General features: G+C 57.1%; 1 protein-coding gene across 9 annotated transcripts in view; it reads right to left on the reverse strand.

Moving 5' to 3' along the window:
- Positions 1 to 3099: 3099 nt before the first annotated feature.
- Positions 3100 to 23219, reverse strand: part of CSNK1E (casein kinase 1 epsilon) — a 33742-nt gene continuing 13622 nt past the window's right edge. For 4 of the 9 annotated variants that reach the window (XM_047866480.1, XM_047866477.1, XM_047866479.1 and 1 more), the window contains exons 2-7: positions 22449 to 22536; positions 14507 to 14617; positions 14245 to 14393; positions 12276 to 12504; positions 11127 to 11297; positions 7011 to 9635 (exon numbers count right to left, since the gene is read on the reverse strand). In XM_047866480.1, the coding sequence (XP_047722436.1) occupies positions 8998 to 9635; positions 11127 to 11297; positions 12276 to 12504; positions 14245 to 14393; positions 14507 to 14617; positions 22449 to 22524 (1374 nt within the window). In that variant the 5' untranslated portion in view covers positions 22525 to 22536 and the 3' untranslated portion in view covers positions 7011 to 8997. Of the gene's footprint in view, positions 3150 to 4137; positions 4204 to 4939; positions 5080 to 5177; positions 5371 to 6177; positions 6239 to 7010; positions 9636 to 11126; positions 11298 to 12275; positions 12505 to 14244; positions 14394 to 14506; positions 14618 to 22448; positions 22537 to 23219 lie in introns of those variants that run through there. The other 5 variants (XM_047866482.1, XM_047866483.1, XM_047866484.1 and 2 more) reach the window with 5 other exon arrangements.

Consider the following 23219-nt stretch of genomic DNA (forward strand, 5'->3'; position numbering starts at 1 on the left):
TGTTTCGAAGGGACACATGCACCCCCATGTTTATAGCAGCACTATCGACGATAGCCAAAGTATGGAAAGAGCCCAAATGTCCATCGATGGATGAATGGATAAAGAAGATGTGGTATATATATATACAATGGAGTATTACTCGGCAATCAAGAGGAATGAAATCTTGCCATTTGCAACTACGTGGGTGGAAATGGAGGGTATTATGCTAAGTGAAATTAGTCAGAGAAAGACAAATATCATATGACTTCACTCATAAGAGGACTTTAAGAGGCAAAACAGATGAACATAAGGGAAGGGAAACAAAAAATATATAAAAACAGGGAGGGGGACCAAACAGAAGAGACTCCTAAATATGGAGAACAAACTGAGGGTTCCTGGAGGGGTCGTGGGAGGGGGGAGGGGCTCCATGGGGAAGGGGCACTAAGGAATCCGCTCCTGAAATCATTGTTGCACTAGATGCTAATTTGGATGCAAGTTTAAAAAAATAAAATTTTTTTTTTTTTCTAAATCAATGCAATAACCACAGAGAAAAGGATAATTTCAAGTTACTTCTGGGCACTGTGCTCTTACAATACATCCTTAGTGAAATGCATTCCAAGGACGATAAAATCCCCCCGAAAACGGTAAACGCACCTCTTTACTCCACAGGTATATATTTGATAGTAATATTAAAATTGTAATTTTGAGGGGCGCCTGGGTGGCTCAGATGGTTAAGTGTTCGACTCTTGATTTCGGCTCTGGTCATGATCTCGCGGTTCAGGGGTTCAAGTCCCATGTTGGGCTCTGTGCTGGCAGAGCGGACTGCTTAGATTCTCTCTCTCTCCCTCTCTCTCTCTGCCCACCCCCCCCATCCGCTTGCCGTGCACACTCTCACCCTCTAAGTAAGTAAACCTAAAAGAATTTTCATTATAATTTGGAAACTCACGCATATTGTAGGATACAACACATTAGTGTTACTAAGTATTAGGATTTTTGCTGCAAAAGATACATATTTTCTTTTTTTTTTAACTTTTTTTTTTTTTTTTTTGAGATTGTGAGCCAGGGAAGGGGCAGAGAGGGAGACATAGAATCCAAAGCAGGCTCTAGGCTCCGAGCTGTCAGCACAGAGCCCGATGTGGGGCTTGACCCCACGAACTGCGAGATCATGACCTGAGCCGAAGTCAGACGCTCAACTGAGCCACCCAGGCGCCCCAGGATATAGATTTTTTATAAAAAAATATTAGCTCCTCAGATTTTCCCTCAGGGCCTGTAGTTGGGAACACCACACTTACTGTTGGAGGTCAGATATGCAGCCTGAGAGGTCCTGAGGGGAGCGCACAGAGAGCTGGGGGGCCACTGACTCTCCCAGGCAGGCCTCCCACGGTCACTGGCGACCGTTGGCCCTGGAACCCGACCCCAGGATCCCCACTCCCAGGGCTCCCTGGTGGATGGTGGAGTTCAAATCCTGCTTCTGCTGCTGGAGAGCTAGCTGTGTGATCTTGGGCAAGTTATTTTACTTGTGCTCTGTTTTTCCATCTGAAGGCAGGGAGATTAATAGGACCTCACTCAGAATTCTAGTGTAGGTTAAGATCAGGTTGTGAAGAGAGCTTTCAACCTTCCTCTGCAGTTGTGGTCCTGGGCCAGAGGCATCATCTGGACCTTGTGAGGGGGCAGACACTCAGTCCCCACACACCAACCCTCTGGAGTCAGAATCTGCACTTGAATGAGGCCCCGGGCAGGCGGGCAGGCTGGCAGGTGTCTGCGGTTTTTCAGATTGATTTAAAAGATCCCCAGGGAGGCACCTATGACTGCCAGCCACACCCCGCTCCCAGGTCTGCTGCCGAAGGGCGGGGGGGGGGGGGGGGGGGGGGGGGGGGCTCCCTTTCGCCCCGCCCCAGCAAAGAGGTGGACCGAGGGCTGCCCTTGTCACTTTATCCTTTTCTACTTTATTACTTCAAATTAACAACCACAATAAAGCTCAAAAAAGTCCAATATTTACACAGGAAAAAAGTACAAAATTCCCCCCAAAGTTCTTCAGTATTTTTTTTTCAGTTTTTTAAATTACAAAGTAATAAAAAGCTTTGCTCTTTAATTAAAAAAAAAAAAAGAAAAAAGGGGAAAAAGAGGTAAATAAATTAGGAAATACACACATGGAGAAAACAAACAAAAAGAAAGTAAAAACAGGTGTTAACCAGGAGTGGATAAATCCAGCACCCAGCCCTGACCCCAGGCTCCTCCTCAAGAGAGGCAGGACCCAGGGACGGTGGGACCCCAGTGGGTGTCAGGACCGGAGAATTCATTTATAACCCAGGAGCCAGATGCTTTCTGGAAGCAGTCTCCACGGATTCTGCCCTAAGACCAGGAAAGTGGGATGGGGCTGCCCCAGGCTGATGACAGTCTCAGGGGTCGGCGGTGGCGAGGACCCGCTGGCCTTCTTGAGGGACGTGGAGGTCGCTGTGTCCTTGTTAGGAGGAGAACAAAACGTTGGCCCGGCAGGTGGGGCGGGGCACCTGCTGTCCTGGGAGCTACAGACACAGACACACACGCACACAAGGAATCTCGGCCCCCACCACCTTGAGACCCATTCCTCAAAGTCTTCTTGGAGAGGCAAAGAAGGGACCCAAACGCTCAGGGGACGCTGGTAAAAGCCCAACGCAGAAACTCGGCCACGGTCATTGCGGGGCGGGAGGGGCTGTGCATGTCTCCTGGGGTCCTGAGGTTCAAGAGCACCCAGTGGGATCTGCCTCCGGCCAGCCAAACCGTTCCCCCAGCTCCTCAGGCCATCTCTTGATGGCACCGGAGGACCGTCTGCATCTCCAACACAGAGATCTCCCCTCCTGGCTGGTGTCTGTGTTGGCTGGGGTGGGGCCTTGGCGTCTGGCACGTGGAGCCCAGTGTCTGGGGGAGCATTTGGGAGCCTGAAGGTTGTGGACAGTGGCAAATGCGGAGGGACAAGAATCCGCTGTGCTGAAGGTTTCCCATCTTCTTGCCGTTGGCAGGAAAAAAAAAAAGAAAGAAAGAAAGAAAGAAAAGAAAAGAAAAAAAAAAGGAACAAAATCCATCGTCGGTTTTATGCTGAGTTTTTTTTTTTTCCTTTTTGTTCTCTTGAGTGGTTTTTTCCCCCATCTTTTTGTTGTTGTTGTTTTTTAAAAGAAAATACAGTGAAGACACTGGAAGGAGGAGAAAAGACAGATCAGGCGCATGTCTGCCTCTGGCCACCCATCCGCCAGACCACCTGCAGTTCCTGCGCTCTTGACCTGAGGCTTTGAACGGGACCCTCTTTGGGGCACACGGCGGGTGCTCCATTTTCACAGGAAGAACACAATCTCTCTCCCTCCTCTGTTCTCTTGCTGAGTGGCCACACGTCTGCCCCACCCTGCCACGGACGGACTGGTCCCTGGACCTGAGACCCGACGAAGGTAAGCCCTGTTTTAGGTCCCAGCTCGGTCTCTGGAACGAATTTCTGCAAAGCAAATCGTGCCCAGGGCGTCCTGGTGTGAGGCCAAGCTGGCGGAGCCCCCTGAAAAGTACATACTCCCTGGGGAGCTGGGACCTTCCCCTCACATGCCCCCAAAGAATCTCCACCTCCCCTTCCCCAAGCCAGGCCCCAGAGCAGAGGCCTGCTGTCCACCACCTGAAGACCACACATGGTCATAAACTCCCATCGAGGTTCACACTGGCCAGAGGGCTTGTGGAGGCCACCAAGCGCCTTCTATTCCAGCATGTAGACTCCTAAGTACTCCTAAATCCCTATGCTAGCGCTTCGTGTGAAAGAAGTGTTTAAAAACAGCCCGAGGGCTGGGACAGGCAGGACTAAAGCCCCAGGGGAGGTCAGGGTTTGGGTCCGGAGACTCTCTCTGCTAGGAACTAACTTTCCGGACAACTTTAGGGCAAAGAGGCGGGCAGGGGAGGCGGGGTGGGCAGATGGATGACTGGCCTAACGGCAAAGAGTTTTCTGGCAGAAATTAGCTGGTGTGGGCCGGGCCTACTGAAAGCCTGAATCAAGTGGCTTCGAGGTTTTAAATTCTCTTGAGAGCTCTTGGTTTTAGGGGTCCCTGCCACTCCCCGCCATACCCCACAACATAGATTCGTCTCCTCCTGGGGCCAGGGGCGTTTCTAGACCTGGTTGGGCTGCATCTACGGCAGATATGGACTCACCTAAGCAAATACTGGTCGGATGGCGGTTCCTCCTCACTTCCCGAGATGGTCAAATGGCACGCTTGTCTTTGGGAGGAGAGGCACAGCGGGGGGAGGAGATCAGTGGCTAGTAATGGTAACCTGGCAAATCTCTTCCCATTGTGGAGTTCCACACACCCCCGGCCCCGGCCCAGCCCCGGCCCCGGCCCCGCCCCTGCCCCTGGAGCCAAGGGCAGGGCTGTGTGATCTCAACAACCTTAGGATGTAGCTGCTTTGTAGCCAAGAACATTGCCTAGAGAGGCAAGGCACCAGACTCCCAGCTCGCGGCACACCGAGCCTCTCCCACGGCAGACAAAAGGACCAGAGCAGGTATCCTGCCCCACTCTGCCAAGACACCTTCCCTGGGCCACCGCGGACTGCCCCTTCCTAACCTTCCCAGTCCAAACAGGGTCCTGAGTGAGGCCACCAGACGGGATCTGCCCATCTCTCACTCCTGTGCTGACCCTGACCCGAGGGAGGCTTCCTGATGGCAGGGACCACGAGCCCCTGCTGCCCACCCAGGCCGGGCCCCTGTAGTGAAGGCAGGATCCCAGCTCCACCACCTGCTGGGGCGACCTACTTCTCTGAGCCTCAGTCTACTTTGGTCAGTGGGGCTAAGCTGACCTCAGAGTGATTAAAGGAAGCCAAGTCCCTGCTCAACAAAAGGGGCTGCTCCAAGGTTATCGGAGGGGGGAGAACAGAAGCCCGAGCCCGGACCCCCTCCAGGCCAAGGCCCTGTGGCGCAGTGGTGAGGTGCAGGAGGACTGCAGAGAGGGCGGCTCACCTGTGAGGCTGAAATCCGGGAGACCTCTTGCCGCCCAGTGAGGTCGGAGGAGGAGACGTTGGCGGGCGCACCCCTGTGTAGCCTCATGCTCACCTTCCTCTCTCGGTCGACTCGTGAGATCGCTCTGGGAGAAGTATTGCCTAGAGGGTGAGGCGGGGGGAAGCCACCCTCAGTGTCCGGGTCCCTGGGTGCCCCCGGCCCACCCGGGTCCGGCCCACCACACAAGGTCCCCGCTCACCAGCTTGCTGGATGCGGGAGGCTGGGGTGGAAGCCACAGGCTCGGCAGCAGGGCGGAGCCGGTTGGCGGTGGCCCCCGTGGGCGGGCCAGGGGGCAGGGCCCGGGTGGCGGACCCCCGGAGCTGCCCCATCCTCTCCTCGCGCTCGTGTTCTCGCCGCTCCCGGTCCACGTCCTCGGGGTTCCGGGCTGCGCCCTGTGGGGAGGAGAGGAGACTTGGTCAGCCCCTGTGAGCTCAGGGTGCTCTGAGATCCGGCACTCACGCAGGGCAGAGCACAGGAAAGGAGGCCAGGCGGGCACCTGGGGGAGACGCAGCTCAGAAACCCTCTGGTCCAACCTCCTCCCCACCAGGCAGGAAGCCCGAGAAGCCTGGGAATGACCCGCGATCACACAGTACAGAGAAACGAAGCCACACGACCGCCCGGAAGGAGGAGGAAGCTGGGTCTGAGAAGCAGAGGGAGGTCACTCTGCCCTGGTCTCATGGGGCCGAAGCAGAGCCGAGAGGGCTAATGCCCCACGAAGACCAAGGGCACTCCTTGGCCCTCCCAACCTGGGCCCCTACTGTGTTCAGAAGCCCTTGGCCCCTCCAGGTTTCCAAACAGAGCAGAGCAGGTGTTCAGAGACCCAGAGAAGGAGTAACAGGCTAGCTAAAGGCAGGGCCAGCACTTGGACCAGGGCGCCAGCCAGGGGATCTTGTCAAAGGCTCTTCTTCCCCTGTCCCTGGACCTGGCAGTGACTTTTGGCAGGTGCTGTGGGGGAGGCCCAGGGACTCACACAGATGCTGCCGGCCCTGGGACAAGACAAGAGCTCAGGGGGAGCTCGAGAAAGAACGGGCTAGATGCCCCAAAGAAGAAATAGAGGCCCGACAGGCAGGCTGGGGCAGAAGGGGGAACATGAGCCCCCAGGGCCTGCCCTCCAGCTGCTGCCCCCGCCCAGTGCAGGAGGAAAGGAGAAAGGCCCAGAGAAAGGAGCCCGGCGTGGGAGCGGCACCCGGCCGCGTTACCTAGTTGGTCCTGGGGTCGTCCACAGGGAAGGGCAGGGGGCTGGCAGGAGGGGGGCCGCATCTGTGGAGAAGAGAGCTGCAGGCTGAGTGGGGGGGCCTGCTCACAGGCCACGGGGTGCAGGCTCCTGCAACCCTGTGTCTCTCCCAGGGAAATGGCCGAGAAGGCCCTGCTGTCCTTGGGAAATGATGGCTGGGGATGGCCGTGGCCTTGAAGCAACTCCAAGAGGTAGGGACTAGGGATCAGAATGATCCCTGAATCCTAGTGAGGAACTGAGGCCCAAGGAGTCCTCATGACCTACGTGGGGTCACAGCTCAGGGTAGAGCCGGGATCTGAATCCAGGCCTCTGCCACCCGGCTCTGCTCTGCGCTCTGCACCCCAGAGGACTTTGTAGGACATTTTAGGGATGCGCATGCCCAGCCCGCCCGCCCACAGGCCTGCGCAGGCAGGCCTGGAACCACCAGGGTTCAACCTCCTGACTCCCAGTCTCCACCCCCTCTCCACTCCCGGGCTCCTGCCCACTCAGTGACAAGCTGGCTGAGAGCAACTCAGCCAGAACGAGAGCAAGCCTGTGAGAAGAGCCGCAGCACCGCTCAGGAAACCTCCTGAGGGCAGGCCAGGGATGTATTCATCCCCTGCCTGGGGGAACTGAGGCTGATGAAGTCAAGTGGTCCCTTCAGAGGGGCACAGCCTTGGGGCGACCGACTGAGCAGAGGGCTGGAGACCCTGCCCTTTGTGACCCCAGCAGTCTCGGGTCAAGGCCAGGCCCGAAGCAGGAGGAGCTATTCTCCACGTTTCCACCTAACCAGTGATGCCTCAAGAAATGCACACCGGGGAGGTTTCTTGGCTTTTATTTGCCCACAGAAAACACAAAAGGTCAACATCAAAGTCACACAAGCATCCAGCCCCTGTCGTGTGGACCCCTGTCCTTGGCTATATGGAGTATCCTCCTGGCCTGCTGGTTGGACCTTGGAACACAGCGGCTCTGTGTGCTGAGAGCAATGTCCCAGGCTCCAGGTATCCAGGGATTCCAGGGCCCTGATGCTGAACGGGGCGGCCACTTCAGGGAGAGCAGCTCTCAGTCAAGGGTAAGATCCTTCCCGTGGCCCTCTGTGCCCAGCACGGTGTCCAGTCTGCAGGTAGGTGCTGGTAACGGCACCGGGGGGCCTGGCCTTGAGGTGAAGGCATGGAAGGTCCCCGTCACAGGTCTGCAGATGCTTCCGCCAAAGGGCAGGTGAAGACGGTCGAGCTCACCATGGTGACGGGGTCAAAGGCGCCCGCTGATCCAGCCCAGGCCAAGTCAGAGATCGGTGCAGAATAAGGCTGCTGGCACCTCTGCTCAGCTTCCGACTCGAGAGCTTGCCTCTAAAGGGACCCCAGGAAGGGCTCAGAGTGGCAGCAGTGAGCGGGGAGGGTGCTCTTGGCCTGGCTTGACGTGAGATGTTGCCAGCCAGATGGTCCCACGAGAGGTTCTGTGAGGAGCCATCTAGAGCAGAGCTTTCTGTGATGACGGAAAGGTTCACGTCTACCTTGCTGGATATGGTAGCCACTAACCAGCCGCTTGTGGCTCCTGAGGGCTTGAAATGTAGCAAATGCAACTGAGGGACTACATTTTCAGCTTTCGTTTTAATTCATTAAAAATCAGCCACACGGGGCCAGGGGCTACCATACTGCCTGGCACAAGCCTAGACAATGTAAAACCCGTTCTTGGAGCTGCACGGAGAGGAAGGGCCAAGCCCATCCCCGAACCAGACCCAGGAATGACTTTCCACAAAGATGAGTGAGTGCCCAGCGGCCAGATGCCTTGAGCAACGCCCTCCGGCGGGAAGAGCCGGCCCTCGGCCACACTCCCAGCTGCAAGGTCTGGGTTGTGAGGTGCCCCACTGCCCATCTCCCACCCCTGCCCCTCGGGTCCCTTGGCCTGTGAGACCGCTGTTCTCTGCCCGACCTCTGTCGAACTCCTCAGGGAACGGTACCAGGCCACTGCCTGAGACCCAGAGAGAAGAGGGGCGCGAGACCCAGTGCCGACCCCAGCGTCCAAGAGAACAAGGCCTCGCGTCCTGAGCGTCCGGCAGAGCGAGCCGAGGGGATCCGCCACGAAAGGACAGGCACACCAGGATGGAGCGCAGTACAGGTGGGGGGCGTTTAATGAGTTCAGGTTCGATACAGAGGCCACCGTCAGGGTCTTGCTGAAGCCGCTCCCGGCGCCCGTTCCCACCAGGCCCTCCGGGGCGGGTGAACATCATCCCTCCTTCAGGCTCTGTTCGTCAGGCAGCTGCTGATTCATCCCCAAGAAGCTCCCGGCAGGGCCTTCTCCACCACCCCCCTCTCCACCGCACCCCACCACGCCAAGGGACACCTCCTCAGGCCTGGCCCCGATGGGCTCAGACACACCTGGTGACGTCAGAACTGGGGCCCTGGAGTCCAGACCACGGGCCAGTAGTTTTGGGGGGGCAGCTCCTCCACCTCCTCCACGGGCCTATCTGGAGGGCCCTGGGTGCCCAGGGGCGCCGGGCACCTGGAAGGGACAGAGAGCACAGCAGAGGCTCAGCCTCTTGTGCTTGCCCAGCCAAGCGGTAAATCTTGGAAAGGCCAGGCCTCAGAGGGTCCTTACCAGTAAGAGGGTGGGTACGTGGGCCCGGCACAGGGACAGGGGCGGGGGCAGGGCAGTGCAATAGCTTCGCTGTCACGGGGCTGAGCCTGGCTCGAGGAAGCCCCCTTTTCCAGAAGAGATGTGAAACAAGACACACAATTTCACAGATTCCGGAGCTCCGGGGCATGGCTGGCGCACGCTTCTCCCCACCCTACTACCCCCAAGACCCTTAAGAGAGGGAGACAGAGCAACCGCCTAGCAACACCCAGGGTCCCATGACCAGGAAGAAAGAAACCACAATGAATGGGTCCAGGCTGGCCAGAGGGGCCACGGTGAAGGCAGCCGCCTGGGACGTGCAGAACAAGAGCAGGGTGGTGTAGGCGACAATGAGGACAGCGGGGGGGCCCGCCAGCGCCACCCACGCCCCACCGAGAGCACCCAGGAGGGACTCGAGGCCCAGCCAGGTCCTCTTGGGTCTGGTGGGAGGTGGAGCCCTGCCCGGGCCCTGCTGACCACAGCGGCACGTGCTGTCAGCACAGATGAGGCCGGAGCGGGGGGGCCGCGGGGACTCCGGGACCCCAGCGAGGTCGCTTGCGCTGTCCAGCTCATAGCTCCCGTTTTTCGGGAGCCCCGCCCGCCACTGGGTCACTTTGGCCTCGTGAGTCAGGGCCTTCCCCGTCCAGTCCCCCAAGCCCGCCTTGGCCTCCACGTGACTCACGAATTTGAGCATGTTCCAGTCGAAGACGTAGTCATAGGAGAAGCCCTGCCTGTGGAAGAGGTTGCGGAAGAGCTGGCGCAGGTAAGAGTAGTCGGGCTTGTCGTCGAACCGCAGCGAGCGGCAGAAGTTGAGGTATGTTGAGAACTCGGCTGGCGGGGGTCACAAGGCACAGAAACGGTGAGGCCCGGGCTCCCGGGCGGCCCCGCAGCCTGTGTCGTCCCACCCACCCACCGTCCCCACAAACACTTTCAACCTAAGGCGGGGAGTGGGGGGGGGGGATGACAAGATGGCACCAGAGCAGAACTCCGGGCGTCCGGGTGGCACTAAAACCCGTCCCTGCCCGCGGGCAGAGCCCCCCCGAAGACCGAGGAGGCGTGTGTTAGGGGCGAGCGTCCCCCCGCGGTGAGCAGGCCCCACAGCGCCTTAGGTCACCGCTCTACCTGCTCCTGCCGACCATTCTGGGAGCCTTGCAGATAGCAGATCAAGAGCTGTCAAGCCCAACGGACGGCCAAGAGCCCAATCAGTGGGAACTCCCAACGTGCGCTAAGCCACAGGGGGAAAACTTCCATCTCCTCCTGCCCACAGCAGGGGTGGGGAGAGCCCCTCGTGAGAGAACAGAAAACATAACGTACACTGGGCTCTGCCCCCGGTTCCTGGCACAGAATTCCTAAAACCCCGGGGAAGCCCTACACGCTAAGAGCACTACGAGAATCTTCTGTTCCCGATGAGGCGACTCTGGGCGGGCTCCCGGCGGCTCCTGGATGGATGGGAGCCGGTCACCAGGAAGACCAAGCCACGATTAGAAAGCTTAGAATTTTCACGCCCCATCTCCCCAAACGTTTCTCTAGAAGGGAGGAGGCTGGAAACGGAGTCAGTGACTGTTTATGCCTACGTGAGGAAGCCTCCGTAAAAACCCCAACGGTGTGGGGTCTGGGCAGCTTCCAGTTGGACGCATCCACATACGGGAGGGTGACACACGTTGACGCCCTGGGGACAGAAGCCCCTGTGCTCGGGCCCCTCCCACACCTCGTCCCATGAACCCCTTCCTCTGGCTGTTCGTCCACACCCTTCAGCACAGCCTTTAATAAAGTGGTGGACGAGGTAAGTTTCCCGGGCTCCTACGAGCCGCCCTAGCAAATTAATCCCAGCCGAAGAGCAGGGCGTGGGAACCTCAGACACACGGCGCAGGTGGCAACCTGGACTTGTCAGTGGCATCTGAGGTGGAGGAGGAGGACAGCCTGTGGGATCAAGCCCTGAACCTCCAGGCCGACGGCGGCCCAACGGAGCTACACTAGAGGACACCCAGCTGGTGTCGCACAGAACTGCTCGGGGGGCGGGTAACACCCCACACGTTTGGGGAGAAGCGTCAGAAGGGACATGTTCTATGCGGGGAGCCAAGGAGGCTCCCGGGGTGAGGCCGAACTAGCTTTTCCTAACACGCAGCCCTCGCGAGAAGAGGCCGGAGAGGAGGCCCGAGCAGCGACAGAGCGCATGCGATTAATGGTTCTGGCGCGGGGGCGGGGGGGGGCGGGGGGGGGGGGGGCAGCAGCGGTCCCGTGTGGGCTGCGTGGCCTTGTCTTCCCCTCCGAGAGGCTTTCGGGGGTCCCCAGGCTGGCCGCCTCCCCACCTGGGCTACTCACAGGGGTAGCCTTTGCAGAGGACCTCGATGGGCGTCGACATCTTCTTCTCGCTGATGCGCTCGTACTTCTGGCGCTTGGTGGCCGCTTTGAGGCCCTGCCAGGGCAGGGAGCCCAGGTTGAAGTACATGAGCACGTAGCCCAGACTCTCCAGGTCGTCTCGACGGCTTTGCTCTGCATGGAATCGAGGACGGGGTGAGGGGCAGGGTCCGCCTGGGCCGGGATCCCCTCCTCCAGGACACCCTCCTCAACGGGGGGGGGGGGGGGGGGGGGGCACCGCCCCTGCACCCCCTCACGCTCACTTGCTGCAACCCCAACACCAACAGGTGCAGGTTATCAACGCTTCTGCAGAAAAGGGCAGTGTGGGGGCGCATCTGGCTTCGGCTCGGGGCCATGATCTCGCGGTTCACGGTCTGAGCTCTCTGCTGTCGGCACGCAGCCTGCTTCAGATCCTTTGTCTCCCTCTCTCTCTCTGTCCCTCCCCAACTCACACACACTGCCCCCCAACCCAAATAAACATTAAAAAAAAAAAAAAAAAAAAAGGAAAGAAAAGGGCAGTTTCTCCAGCTCAGCTACTTATTCAATCAGTAACTATGTATAACGGGTGCCCACTCTGCGGGCAGGGCACAAGCGTGGCATCACCCAGGGCTGAGGTCAAATCCAGCTTTCGTACCAAGCTGCGCAGCCTAAAGCAACCTGTGCTGCGCCCGTGAGCCCGCGTTCGCCACACTGTAAAAGGGGACCGTCCCCACCCGTTCTCCAAGGCTGCCGCGGGGATGAAAAAGGCACGTTCAGGCGCTCGCTACGCCACAGTTCTTCTTCTTAAGGGGAAGATCTGACTTTGGGGCAAAAATTGGGGGAACTGGGCGCCTGGGTGGCTCAGCTGGTTAAGCGTCCAACTCTTATTTCAGCTCAGGTCATGATCCCGCAAGTCTGTGAGTTCGAGCCCTGCATCTGGCTCTGCGCTGATGGCACGCAGCCTAGTTGGGATTCAATCTCTCTCTCAAAATAAATAAACTGAAAAAAAGGCCGGGGGCGGGGGGGGGGGGGGGGAGGGGGGATGGTGGTGAGGGGTAAATCCAGGCCACAGAAAGCCAGGGTCCCGACCAGCAGCCCATGGGTGCACACTGCTCTTGGGCCTCGGACACTCACCGATGCCCAGATGGGTGTTGATGGAGGCATAGCGGGCAGTGCCAGTCAAGTTCTTGTTTTCCCGGTAGGGGATATGCTGGTGGGTGCGGGCGTCCCGGTATTTCTTGGCCAGGCCAAAGTCGATGATGTACACCAGGTTGCCTTTCTTCCCCAACCCCATGAGGAAGTTGTCGGGCTTGACGTCGCGGTGTATGAAGTTCTTGGAGTGGATGTACTCGATGCGGCTGATCTGGGGAGGGGACAGCAAATCATTCAGCAAGCGGTCCACGGAAGGGCCTTCACCAAGCACTCTGCGCCAGGCCCCGGATTGGGGGCGGAGGACTGGGGTGGCAGGGACAGAAAACACATCCATGGTCCCTGCCCCGGGTAGGGGAGAAAGATCTGTCTGCAACTATGTAAGACGATTTCCAGGGGCAAGTCAGAGAAGGCTTCCTGGAGGAAGTGATACAGAAATTCTGAAAGAGGAGTTCACCGAGGTTGTTGTGAGATGGGGAAAGAGAGCAAGATAGGAAACGAAACCTGGAAAGGCATCTGGGCCCCCATGGAAGCCTTTGCTGCCTGAAGCCAGAGTCAGAGAAGCATTTCGAAGGGTGTTCTGGCAACCAAATGACGGGGGAAGGGGGGAGAGGGAGAAGAGCCAGTGAAGCCTCGACAATGGTGACAGAGATGGAGTCTAAAAGACAGGATTTGTCCCCCAGCTTGCAAAGGACACCCAAGTCAGGCAGACACATAGACTCTTCTCTTCCTTTAAACATCAGGTCAGTAAAGTAAGTTGACTTATACGCGTACGATACACACCCTCTGGCTAGTCAGTCCCCTTTCTGGACCTCAGGCTTCTGAAAATCCACAGCTTCCCTTGGCATGGCTGAGTATTTCCTAAGCCTTTATTGAGTGTCACATCCCGTGAGAACCTGACGACTCTCCTCTGCACACACACATTTAGACCAAAATTGCAGGTGCCTGCAGACTTTCTGTAGGTCAGCCGCAGACCCTGACCCCTGCCTAATAAGAGGTCTGTGTATCATTCCGGGTCCAACATGCTACGCTTTTGAGGCACCTGGCTGGCTTACTCAGCAGAATGTGCGACTCTTGATCTCAGCGTCGTGAGTTTGAGCCCCACGTTGGGCGCAGAGCTAATTTAAAAATAAAATAAGATGGGGCGCCTGGGTGGCGCAGTCGGTTAAGCGTCCGACTTCAGCCAGGTCACGATCTCGCGGTCCGTGAGTTCGAGCCCCGCGTCGGGCTCTGCGCTGATGGCTCAGAGCCTGGAGCCTGTTTCCGATTCTGTGTCTCCCTCTCTCTCTCTGCCCCTCCCCCGTTCATGCTCTGTCTCTCTCTGTCCCAAAAATAAATAAATGTTGAAAAAAAAAATTTTTTTAAATAAAAAAAAATAAAATAAAATAAGAGTCCAAAATTCTGTGCTTTTATATTTTTAAAGCGTTTTCCTCCCCTGAGTTTAACAGGGCGTCAGGACCCAAGGAGAGCTCATCAGTAGGCATCTGCTCTGGTCCAGGCACTGTGTGGAGTCCCATGTGACCCCACAACGAACAACCCAGCCAAGGGGAGACTCTCATCTGAGACGACTGAGGCTCCGAGAGGCTTAGCGGTCTCCTACAGTCACCACAGCGGGGTGGGACCCAGGTCTGTATGATCACTAGTTTTAGAATCACCCGAGAGCAGAGTCCTACCCCAAGAGCCCAACCCAGGATTTCTGGAGTGGGACCGGGAATCTGCATTTAACCCCTTCCTCCATTCTATAGCCAATGGCCAAGGACCCCTGGTCCCGGTCCAGGAACCAAGCCTGTCCTATGGTCCTGTCACTGCCTCCCGCTGTGGCAGCCTCCAGAGGCAGCAGGCAGAGCCGGCACCCTGTGCCCAGTGGCCCGGTGGGGACGCAGCGGTTGGGAGGGCAGCTGCAAGCCCAGCAGAGCCCACGGTCCCTGGCTTGGGAGGGGAGGTGGGGGCTCACCATCTGGTCGGCCAGGAGCAGCACCGTCTTGAGGCTGAACTTGCGGGAGCAGAAGTTGAAGAGGTCCTCCAGGCTGGGCCCCAGCAGCTCCATGACCATCACATTGTAGTCACCTTCGGCTCCGCACCACTTGATGGACGGGATTCCCACTGAGGGCCAGAGAAGGGGGGGGGGGTGCGTCAGGGTAGGCCCTCCTGTGAATGCACGCGCATATTCATGCACAGTTCCTCACGCTCTGCCCCCAGGCCCCGACAGCTCTCACCTCCCCCCTGCATCATCTTGTAGAACTTGCTCTCGATGTGCAGCTGCGGGTGCTTCGTTTTCACACACTCTAGCTTGATGGCAACTTCTTCACCAGAGGCGATGTTGGCACCTGCCAGGGGCGGGGGAGGAGCACAAGGGACCTGGGTCACGCTGGGCCAGGCAGGTGGCCCCGGGCCAGGGCTAACTCGTGTTCGCCCCGGAGCAGTTCAGCACCCCTCGGGGGAGGCCGGAATGGTGGCAAAGGGCCCAGCACTGCATCCAAGGGAAGTGGAGGGGCTGCGGGCACAGGGGCAGGAACCAGCCCAGCTTAGGCGACTGCGGAGAGCAAGAAAGGCAGCGTGTGTGAGGGGAGGGATGGGAAGAACTACAGACATGTCACAGAGCCACAGGCCGGCGCAGCGGGAAGGCCAGATGTAAAGGGAGACGTGTCACGTAAAAGGAATTTTATCCTGGTGAATGGGAGCCACTGAGCCGGAGAGGAGTGAGGTCAGTGGGATGTCAGTGTGGGAAGGAGAGAAGGGGGCAGGGCAAGGCTCTGTCTCAACAAAGACCCAAATCCAAATTGTGCCTTGCCTCAGTTTCCCCAGCTCCAATACGGAGTGGACTGAGCTAGAGGTCTGGGGGCTAGACTTGAGAGATGGGCCACTATAACTGTAGCTGCAACCACTGAAACAGTGTAGTCTTAACACACAAACAGAGCAGAAAGAACACTACCACGAGAAGAATTTAGGGTGAGGGAAGGTCTGAGTCTCAAGTCAGGGGAAAGGAGGAGGCTCTGTAATAAGGGTCCTTGGAACAGCTGGCTGGCCGTCTGAGAAAAGTCACCATAGTTCACACCACACACCAGGAGAAAGCCCAAGTGAAGCAAAAGTGTGTAGAAAAAAGAAAAAGGTGGGGGGTGTAGGTGAGCATAGCCACTTTGCCCCCCCCCCACTTTGTTTTCAAGTTTATTTTGAGAGGGGAGGAACGAGAGAATCCCAAGCAGGCTCCTGGCTGTCAGCGTAGAGCCTGAGGTGGGGCTTGAACTCACAAATCATGAGATCACTGTCTGAACTGAAATCAAGAGCCAGATGCTCAAGTGACTGAGCCACCAGGGCGCCCCAGCCTTTTTTTTTTTTTTTTAATTTTTTAAAACATTTTAATTTATTTTTGAGAGATAGAGACAGAGCATGAGCAGGGGAGGGGCAGAGAGAGAGGGAAACACAGAATCCGAAGCAGGCTCCAGGCTCTGAGCTGTCAGCACAGAGCCCACGTGGGGCTGGAACTCACAAACCATGAGATCATGACCTGAGCCAAAGTCGGACGCTTAACCAACTGAGCCACCCAGGTGCTCCCCCCCCTTTTTTAAAGTAATCTCTACACCCAATGTGGGGCTTGAACTCACGACCCTGAGATCGAGAGCTGTATGCTCTACCGACTCAACCAGCCAGGCACCCGAGCATAGCCACTTTGAAAACCAGGTTGACGTTTCTTCATCTAGTAAAGCTGAACACACACAAACCCTCGCCCAAGCAAGCCCACCCCTGAGTGTGTGCCCTCCAGAAACATGTGAGCCCCCGGGAGGACAAGAATGTGCACACCACCAAACCAGCCAAAGGTCCAACCTCAGAACGGCCAAGTCAGGACGCAGTCTCAGAGAGAGGAATGCCGCAGAGCAGTGCAGAGGAAAGGCTGGCGGGCGGCTCCCGGCATCTTCACACTCAGTACAAGAGAACAAGGGGCGGAACCATTCACAGGAACCCAACGGGAACACAACCCGGTGCCCAGCACCGAACCCGTGGACACACTGAATGCATCTCTCCACGCGGTGGGATGTTAACCCGCCCAAAAAGGGGACGAAGGCCGGACTCGCGCCGCAACGCTAATGAACCTTACAAACACGCTACGTGAAGAGGCCAGACGCACAAGCGTAAATATTGCATGATTCCGTTATCGGAAATGTCCAGAATAGGTCAATCTGCGGAGACGGGAAGTAGATTGGTGCCTGCCAGGGGTCGGGGGAGGGGGAAAGAGGGAGTACCTACTTAATGGGTACAGGGTTTTCTTTTGGGGTGATGAAAATGTTTCGGGACTAGGTGGGAATGGTGGTTGCGGCACGACACTGGGAACGTCCCACCGGCCACTTAGCTGTGTACTTTAAAAACGGTTAATTTTCTTAGGTGCATTTCACCTCAACTGAAAAAAGAGGAAGACAGAACAAGGCAGGCACAGTTCAAAACGTGCAGGGCTGAGCACTGTCAGGTCTAGGGATACAAACGTGATAAAACTCTTTCGCAAGAGGGAACGATTTCAATTGTCAGTGGTTCGCTCTGTGAGGGGAAAGCAGAGGAGGGGATACAGTGGGCTGCCAGGGGGCGTCCTCCCCCGAGGGGAAGGGTGCCCAATATTATGCATATCTGTTGTACGTATTCCTTTGTGCCTACTCGATGCTTAATAAAAACAAAACATCGAGGGGCGCCTGGCTGGCTCAGTCAGTGGAGCATGTGACTCTTGATCTCGGGGTTGTAAGTTCAAGCCCCACTTCGGGTGTAGAGATTACTTAAAAACAAAAAAAAAATATTAAAAAGTTAAAAAAAAACAATGAGACGTTAGAGGAATAGAAGAGAGAACTGCCTTCTAACTTTGGGGTAGGCAAGCCTTTTAATCCCTGATTTAAAATCCGAAGGCCATTAAAAAAAAAAAGGGGGGGGGGGGGGCTCTGTCCCATCCAGAAAGGGAATCCCTTCTCTGTGGCAAAAATACCAGCAACAAAGTCCTAAGAAATACATACTTGTAACTCTTTGCAGCGGCAAAGAGCTGGTGGCCCTACTACGTTAACGAGCTCCTACGTATCAGTAGGAAAAAGACTCAAGGCTCAAAGGAAATAGTGTAAAGAATCTGAACACACACATGGAGAGGAGGAAACCGTTTATATAAAAATGGCGTACTCTTATGAAAAGATGCTCAGCCCCCTTATAAGAGAAACGCACATGGTCCTGAAAAAGCACTCCCACCTCTGACTGGTGGCAATGCCACAACAGTAAGACGCGTGTGCTGTCCCGGCAGAGCTGTGGGGCGGTGGGCACTGTGCCCCGGGTGCATCCCCGCTCCCGCTTCGGGAGTGCACTCCACACCCTGGCGAGTGCCAAAGAGGCCCGGGACGAGGCTGTCCGTGGTGAGCTGTTTCCAACAACAAAACGTGGACACAGCCCAGATGGCCATCATTCTGGCCACGGGTTAAAGAAAGAAGGGCCCACCGATAACCCAGAATACAATGGAAAAAGAATGAGGAAGCTCTCTCTGTGCCCGAGCCGACAGATCTCAAAGATACAGGAAGTGAAAAGGCAAAGTACAGACTAGTACGTCTTCTCTGCTCTTTCCAGTTTAAAAACAAACAAACAAACAAAGGTGGGGAAATCGTCCCTATCTGTGTTTGGTTGTATCTACGTAAGAGAACACTGCAAAGAAGCGTGAGAAACCAGTAAGGACCCGGGAGGGCTACAGGGCTACGCCGACCCCTAGCCCCGGAAGGGTGAAGGACACCGCACTGGACACCAGGTTCCTCGTGGTCACTTTTTCCCAACACCTGTGTTGGAACAGAATTCACACACTTCCAATCACTTCTGAAGTATACAATGCAGTGGTTTTTTAGCACATTCACAAGTTCACCCCGAACACCAGGACCCCTCAGTACTTGCTCGACAACTCCCCCAAACCCCAGCTCTGGGCAAAACCACTCATCTGCTTTGTGTCTATGGATGTGCCTATCCTGGACGTTTCGTGTAAGTGAAATCACACGACGTGCGATCTTTTGTGACTGGCTTCTTTCACTTCGCATGCTTTTGTGTTTTGGGTTTTGGTTTTGTGTCGTTTCAGTTTTGAACCCCGTAAAATGAAACTAAAATGAAAAAGATCACAGAGGACCAAATCCAGGGAGCCACGGGAGAAAAAGTACTTTGCAAACTGTAAAGCGCTTCTGGCATAGCAACCAGTCATCGCTGGGGACAGCCACACACGTGTCTGGGGGACAGCAAGGATGTGGCACGGGAGAGGGTGTTTTGAGTGCCTGGCACGCAGTAAGTGCTCAACAAAAGTTGGGTTTGGTAAGTACCGGCCCCCGGGCTTCAGAGGTGAGCCCACATAGGTCCTAACCACGCGCAGGCCAGTGGGAGGAAAGGCCGCCAGGGCTCCCGATGCATGAGCGGGACTGTGCCAGAGGGAGGTCACGGCACCTGCGAAGGCCAGACGGGAGTGGGGTGCAGCGAACTCTGAGTCGTTTGGTGCAGCCAGAGCTTGAAGGCACGGGAAGAGGTGAGCAAGGGAGCGATCAGAAGGGTCTCAAATGCCAGGCTAAGATCCTGGCCATGAGCCTGAGACTCTGCAGGCCGGGTATGAATGCCTTTATTACAGGCTTTCTCGGCCTTCCCACTGACACCTGAGGCCCAGCAGTTCTTTGCTGTGGGGACTGTCCTGTGCATTGCTGCGCCGTCAGCAGCATCTCTGACCTCCACCCACCAGGTGCCAGCGGTACCCTCCTCTTCCCCGAGTTGAAACGATCAAAAATGTCCCCAGATCTTGCCAAATATCTCCTGTGGGACAAATAAATCTGTACTCCCCCCGGCCTCGTTCGGACCCACCGCCATATTAGAAAGGACTGGAAGGGCACGTGAGGGGCGAGGGAGCCCCAGAAGGAGCCGCTCCAACTAACTGTCCAGGCAAGAGCTGACTGTGGTCCCAGCCAGGCAGGAGGCAGAGACCTTGACACTTTGGAAGTGGGGCCTCTTATGATTCAGCAGATGTGTGCAGGAGGGAGAGGGGGAGAGGGGAAGGAGCCCTTTATTCCTTTGAACTCTCCTGCAGTCCCGCAAGGACTACTGTTTGTATCTCTCCTTCACACCCACAGAAACTAAAACACCAAAGGTCAAAGACTAAATGCCACGCTCGCTTCCCCAGGACACGGACCTCGCTCCTAGGCCAAGGCTTCGTGTCCCTGCAGAGTGCTGGAAAGCCACCACAGCTGCCTGCCCCCAAAGGCTCCCACCACCACAAGGCCTTTTGCTGCCTCTGGGTTCTATCAGGAAGCTGCAAGCCTTGTCTCTGAGCTCCCTGCGTTCGGCTACTGAGGCTCAGTAAGGTGACGTAACTGGCCCGAGGTCATAGGTCTAGCTGGGGGCAGAGCCAGGATTTAAATGTTAGTCCCCAAAGACTCTTTTTTTTTTTTCTCTACTCCAACTGTCTAGCAGCTCAGTCGTTCAATCGACAGACACATACACAGTGAGCCCTGGACCACTGAGGCAGCCCTGTCCTGGATGAACACCGCTCACCTTCTGTGGAGGCAATGGAGGAGAATTCTAAGTGAAGAGTGCCAGAGCAGGGGTGGTGGAGGTGACCCAGCAGTTGGATACAGTGGCCCTGTTGGGGGATGGGCCAGTCTGGAAAACAAACTTGGGACACGGAGAAGGGCTTGGAGCCGGCCCGCCCTAGGATCTGGGGCCTGGGGAAGTCCTGGGTGGGGAGAGGGGGTGACCAACCTCACGTGGGGGCTCATTCTCCCCAGCACAGACTCACGTATATAATCAGGGACCTGGCTGGACTGGAAGTGCAGAAGAAAGCACCCCCACAAGCACCCGTTGGGGAGCACCGTCCCCTCGCCATTGAGAACCGAGGAGCAGAGACTAAGAGGCATAGGGAGTTCTCAAGGGCGCACAGCCAGTGGTGGTAGAGTGGGCACAGTCTCGGCCACTTCTGGACTCCGTGTAGCTGACCCGAGGCCCTGACAAAGCTGGTCCCACTCTCCTGGTTGTCCCGTTATGATACTTGGAGGCGGGACCGGAAGAGAAGCTGCAGGCTTCGAAGCCATATCCACAAAGCACTCGCCTTCGGGTGATCCTGGAAAGCAGGGCCTGGAGACCGCACCCAACCCCACCTGCAGAGGCCATCTGGAGTCAGGCCCTGGCACAGGCACCAGCGACAAGAATGCAGCCAGAGCTCTGAACAAAGGGAGCCAGCGAGGCCAGCTGGGGAGGCCCTACAATCGCCACTGTCCCCACACCAGCAGGAGCCCAGGAATGAGCAGGACGCGGCGTCACGCCAGGACCCCCTCGGCCTGAGCACCCAGCAAAGGCTGGACAGGGCAGCTGCTCAGGGCAGAACGGGCTCCCCACCTCCACTCAGGCCGAAGGGGACCCAAATCCTTTGGACAGTAGCAAATCCCAAAAAAGACGGAGGGCTGGCGGGGGGGGGGGGGGGGGGGGGCGGGGGGGGACATAAAAACACTACCGCTGGGCCGAAACGTGCGGGCGTTGTGCACACTCTGATCTCGTGACTTCTCACCACCCTGCGGGCCTCATGACCCCGTTTTACTGACAGGGGAGCCAAGGCTGGCAGAGGTCATCACCTGTTCAAGGGCATACGAGAAGCACCCTGGTAGAATTTACATCAGGGCCTGTCCAAAGAGAAGCAAATCTGGGTCTGGTTTTTAAAATAAACTAGATAAACAGGAAGTCCTGCCCCCAGGGAGGTCCCACCACATGGACCAGGGACACTAGCTTTCTGAAATGACCTTGGCCTGCCTCTCCCCATTCTGTTCCCTTCTGCAAAGAGAAGGCCCTGGATTGGACGCTTCCTAGAAGCAGATGTGCACGCGTGCCGAAAACTACTCCCCGTGCCTTTTGCTCTTGGTCAGCCAGGCCTCAACATCACACAAACTTCCCATATGGGGACACTGAGGCACAGAGCAGCCACACGACTTTCCTGCAGCTGCACACAGCCAGGTCTGGAACTCGGGTCTGTCTGACGTCTTCCCCTCATGTTCTGTGTCACACCCTCTCGCTCATGTGGGGTATAAAGACTGCCTTTTCTAGTGTTCAAGAGAAACCCTGGGTGGCCAATTTGATGGCCAGGTACTGCCATCAATGGTACTGCACCTGCTTCTTGATGTGTGCGGAAGGGACAGCACGGCTCTAGAGGCTGCTGCTGTGCGGGGCGACCACATTCAACTAGGACCCTGCCCAGAACCAACTACATGCTCAGAGAATGTCCCCTCCCTGTCCCCTCCGACGGGGGAGGCAGCAGCTCACCAAGAAGGAGTCCGTACCCCAAGAGGGCAGAGACCCAGACCACTGGGTGAGAGAAACCCCCTCCTCCCCAAGTTCAGAACCGATGAGCACAGCACACTGCCTTGATGCTTTCTTTTCTCTGCCCGGGACAGAAATTATTTACCTTGCTTTTCCAAGGAGGAAAAGAGGGACAGGGACGAGGATAGACCCCAGGGGCTGGCCACCCTGCTCTAACAACTCCCATTCAAGGTTACCCACACAGTATCTCCCCTCCAGACCCTTTTCTGCCAGGTCAGGGAACGGGGTGAGCGATTCGTTTCAAATGACAACACGGGAACAAACTCAGACTTTCAACAGGAAGCACATCCGGAGAGAAAGATCCAGAACGCTATGGCCAGACCCCTACCCCCCGCCCCCACCCAGAGGTTACTGGGAGAGCCTGCGTCATTGTCATTCCGAAGCCTGCCTGGGCTGAATTCCAGGGGGCCCCCCAAGCAGAGGGAGGGGGCCCAGGCCTCCTCTGCCTATTAGCATCCTTCTCCCAGGAGGCAAGAAACAGGGGTGCTACCCCAGCCTGGCCTTTCCCGCGCCCGGCTGGAGACCCAGGTCACCTGCAGCTGGAAACCAGAGCTAAAAACACCCTCTTCCGCCCAGCCTGCAGCAGGTGGGCACCCCACCCCACCCTGACTGCGTGAGGAGCCCCCTGGCCTGCCTCCCCCACAACCTGCTGCTTCCCTCCTTACCTGGGATGGCCCTGGGGACAAAATGGCCCAAACATGCCACGGGAGGCCTGAGGCCAAGTTCTGGCTTCAGAGCCTGAAGACCTGCCACATTCCCTCCTGCTTGTCCCCGGCGCTGTCCCCAGGGCCCCAAAACCACTAGGCCGGAACTAGAGACACTTACCCAGGTAGATGTCTCCAAAGGACCCACTCCCGATCTTCCGTCCCAGGCGGTATTTGTTCCCCACACGCAGCTCCATGACTCACTCTCGCTGCGGAGGGAAGCAGAGACACACGGGTCAGGGAAGCGGAGAGCCGGGAAGGGAGCCTAGACCGCTAGACCCCACCAGATCCCCCACCAAAGGCCAGGGAAAGACCCAAGGAACTCGGGAGACCAACATTCTCCCTCCCACTGCACAGGAAGAGATTTGGCCTGGCTTTGCCCGAGGGCACCCAGGTGTCAGGTGGCCTGATGGCCTCCACGTGTGAGCAATAGCGGAGGCGGGCTGCGAACACATGTCAGGGTGGCCAGGCAGAAGGCGGAATTGGAGATAAGGCCCGGGAGGAAAGAGCCAAGCAAGCATCTCCTCGGGGGACACGCATCTGGGGACCCTCCAATAAGAGCCTCTCAGGTGCGGGCCAGTCACAAAGGGCCAAGACCCTGAAAGGAAAATCAAAGACAAAGGGGGTGATGGGGGAGGGGGGGACACAGGAGCTGCTCGTTCTGGGGGTGCTACCATGGCAACCACCGGCAAGTTCCAACCTCCAGGGACGGAAGGACAAGGTGAACCCTAACCCCGGCCCCCACCCCTAACCTTCTCTGCTTCTAGTGCCAGGAACCGGACACGAGGCCTCCATGGCCCGGCCTGGTCTTTCCAGAGGCCAGAACTTGCCAGTGTGCAGTGTGCCCTGCTGGAGAGGGGCCTCCTCCCCAACTCAGGGGGCAGCCAGAACA

Source organism: Prionailurus viverrinus, chromosome B4 (genome assembly GCF_022837055.1).
Source record: "Prionailurus viverrinus isolate Anna chromosome B4, UM_Priviv_1.0, whole genome shotgun sequence".
Lineage (NCBI taxonomy): Eukaryota > Metazoa > Chordata > Mammalia > Carnivora > Felidae > Prionailurus > Prionailurus viverrinus.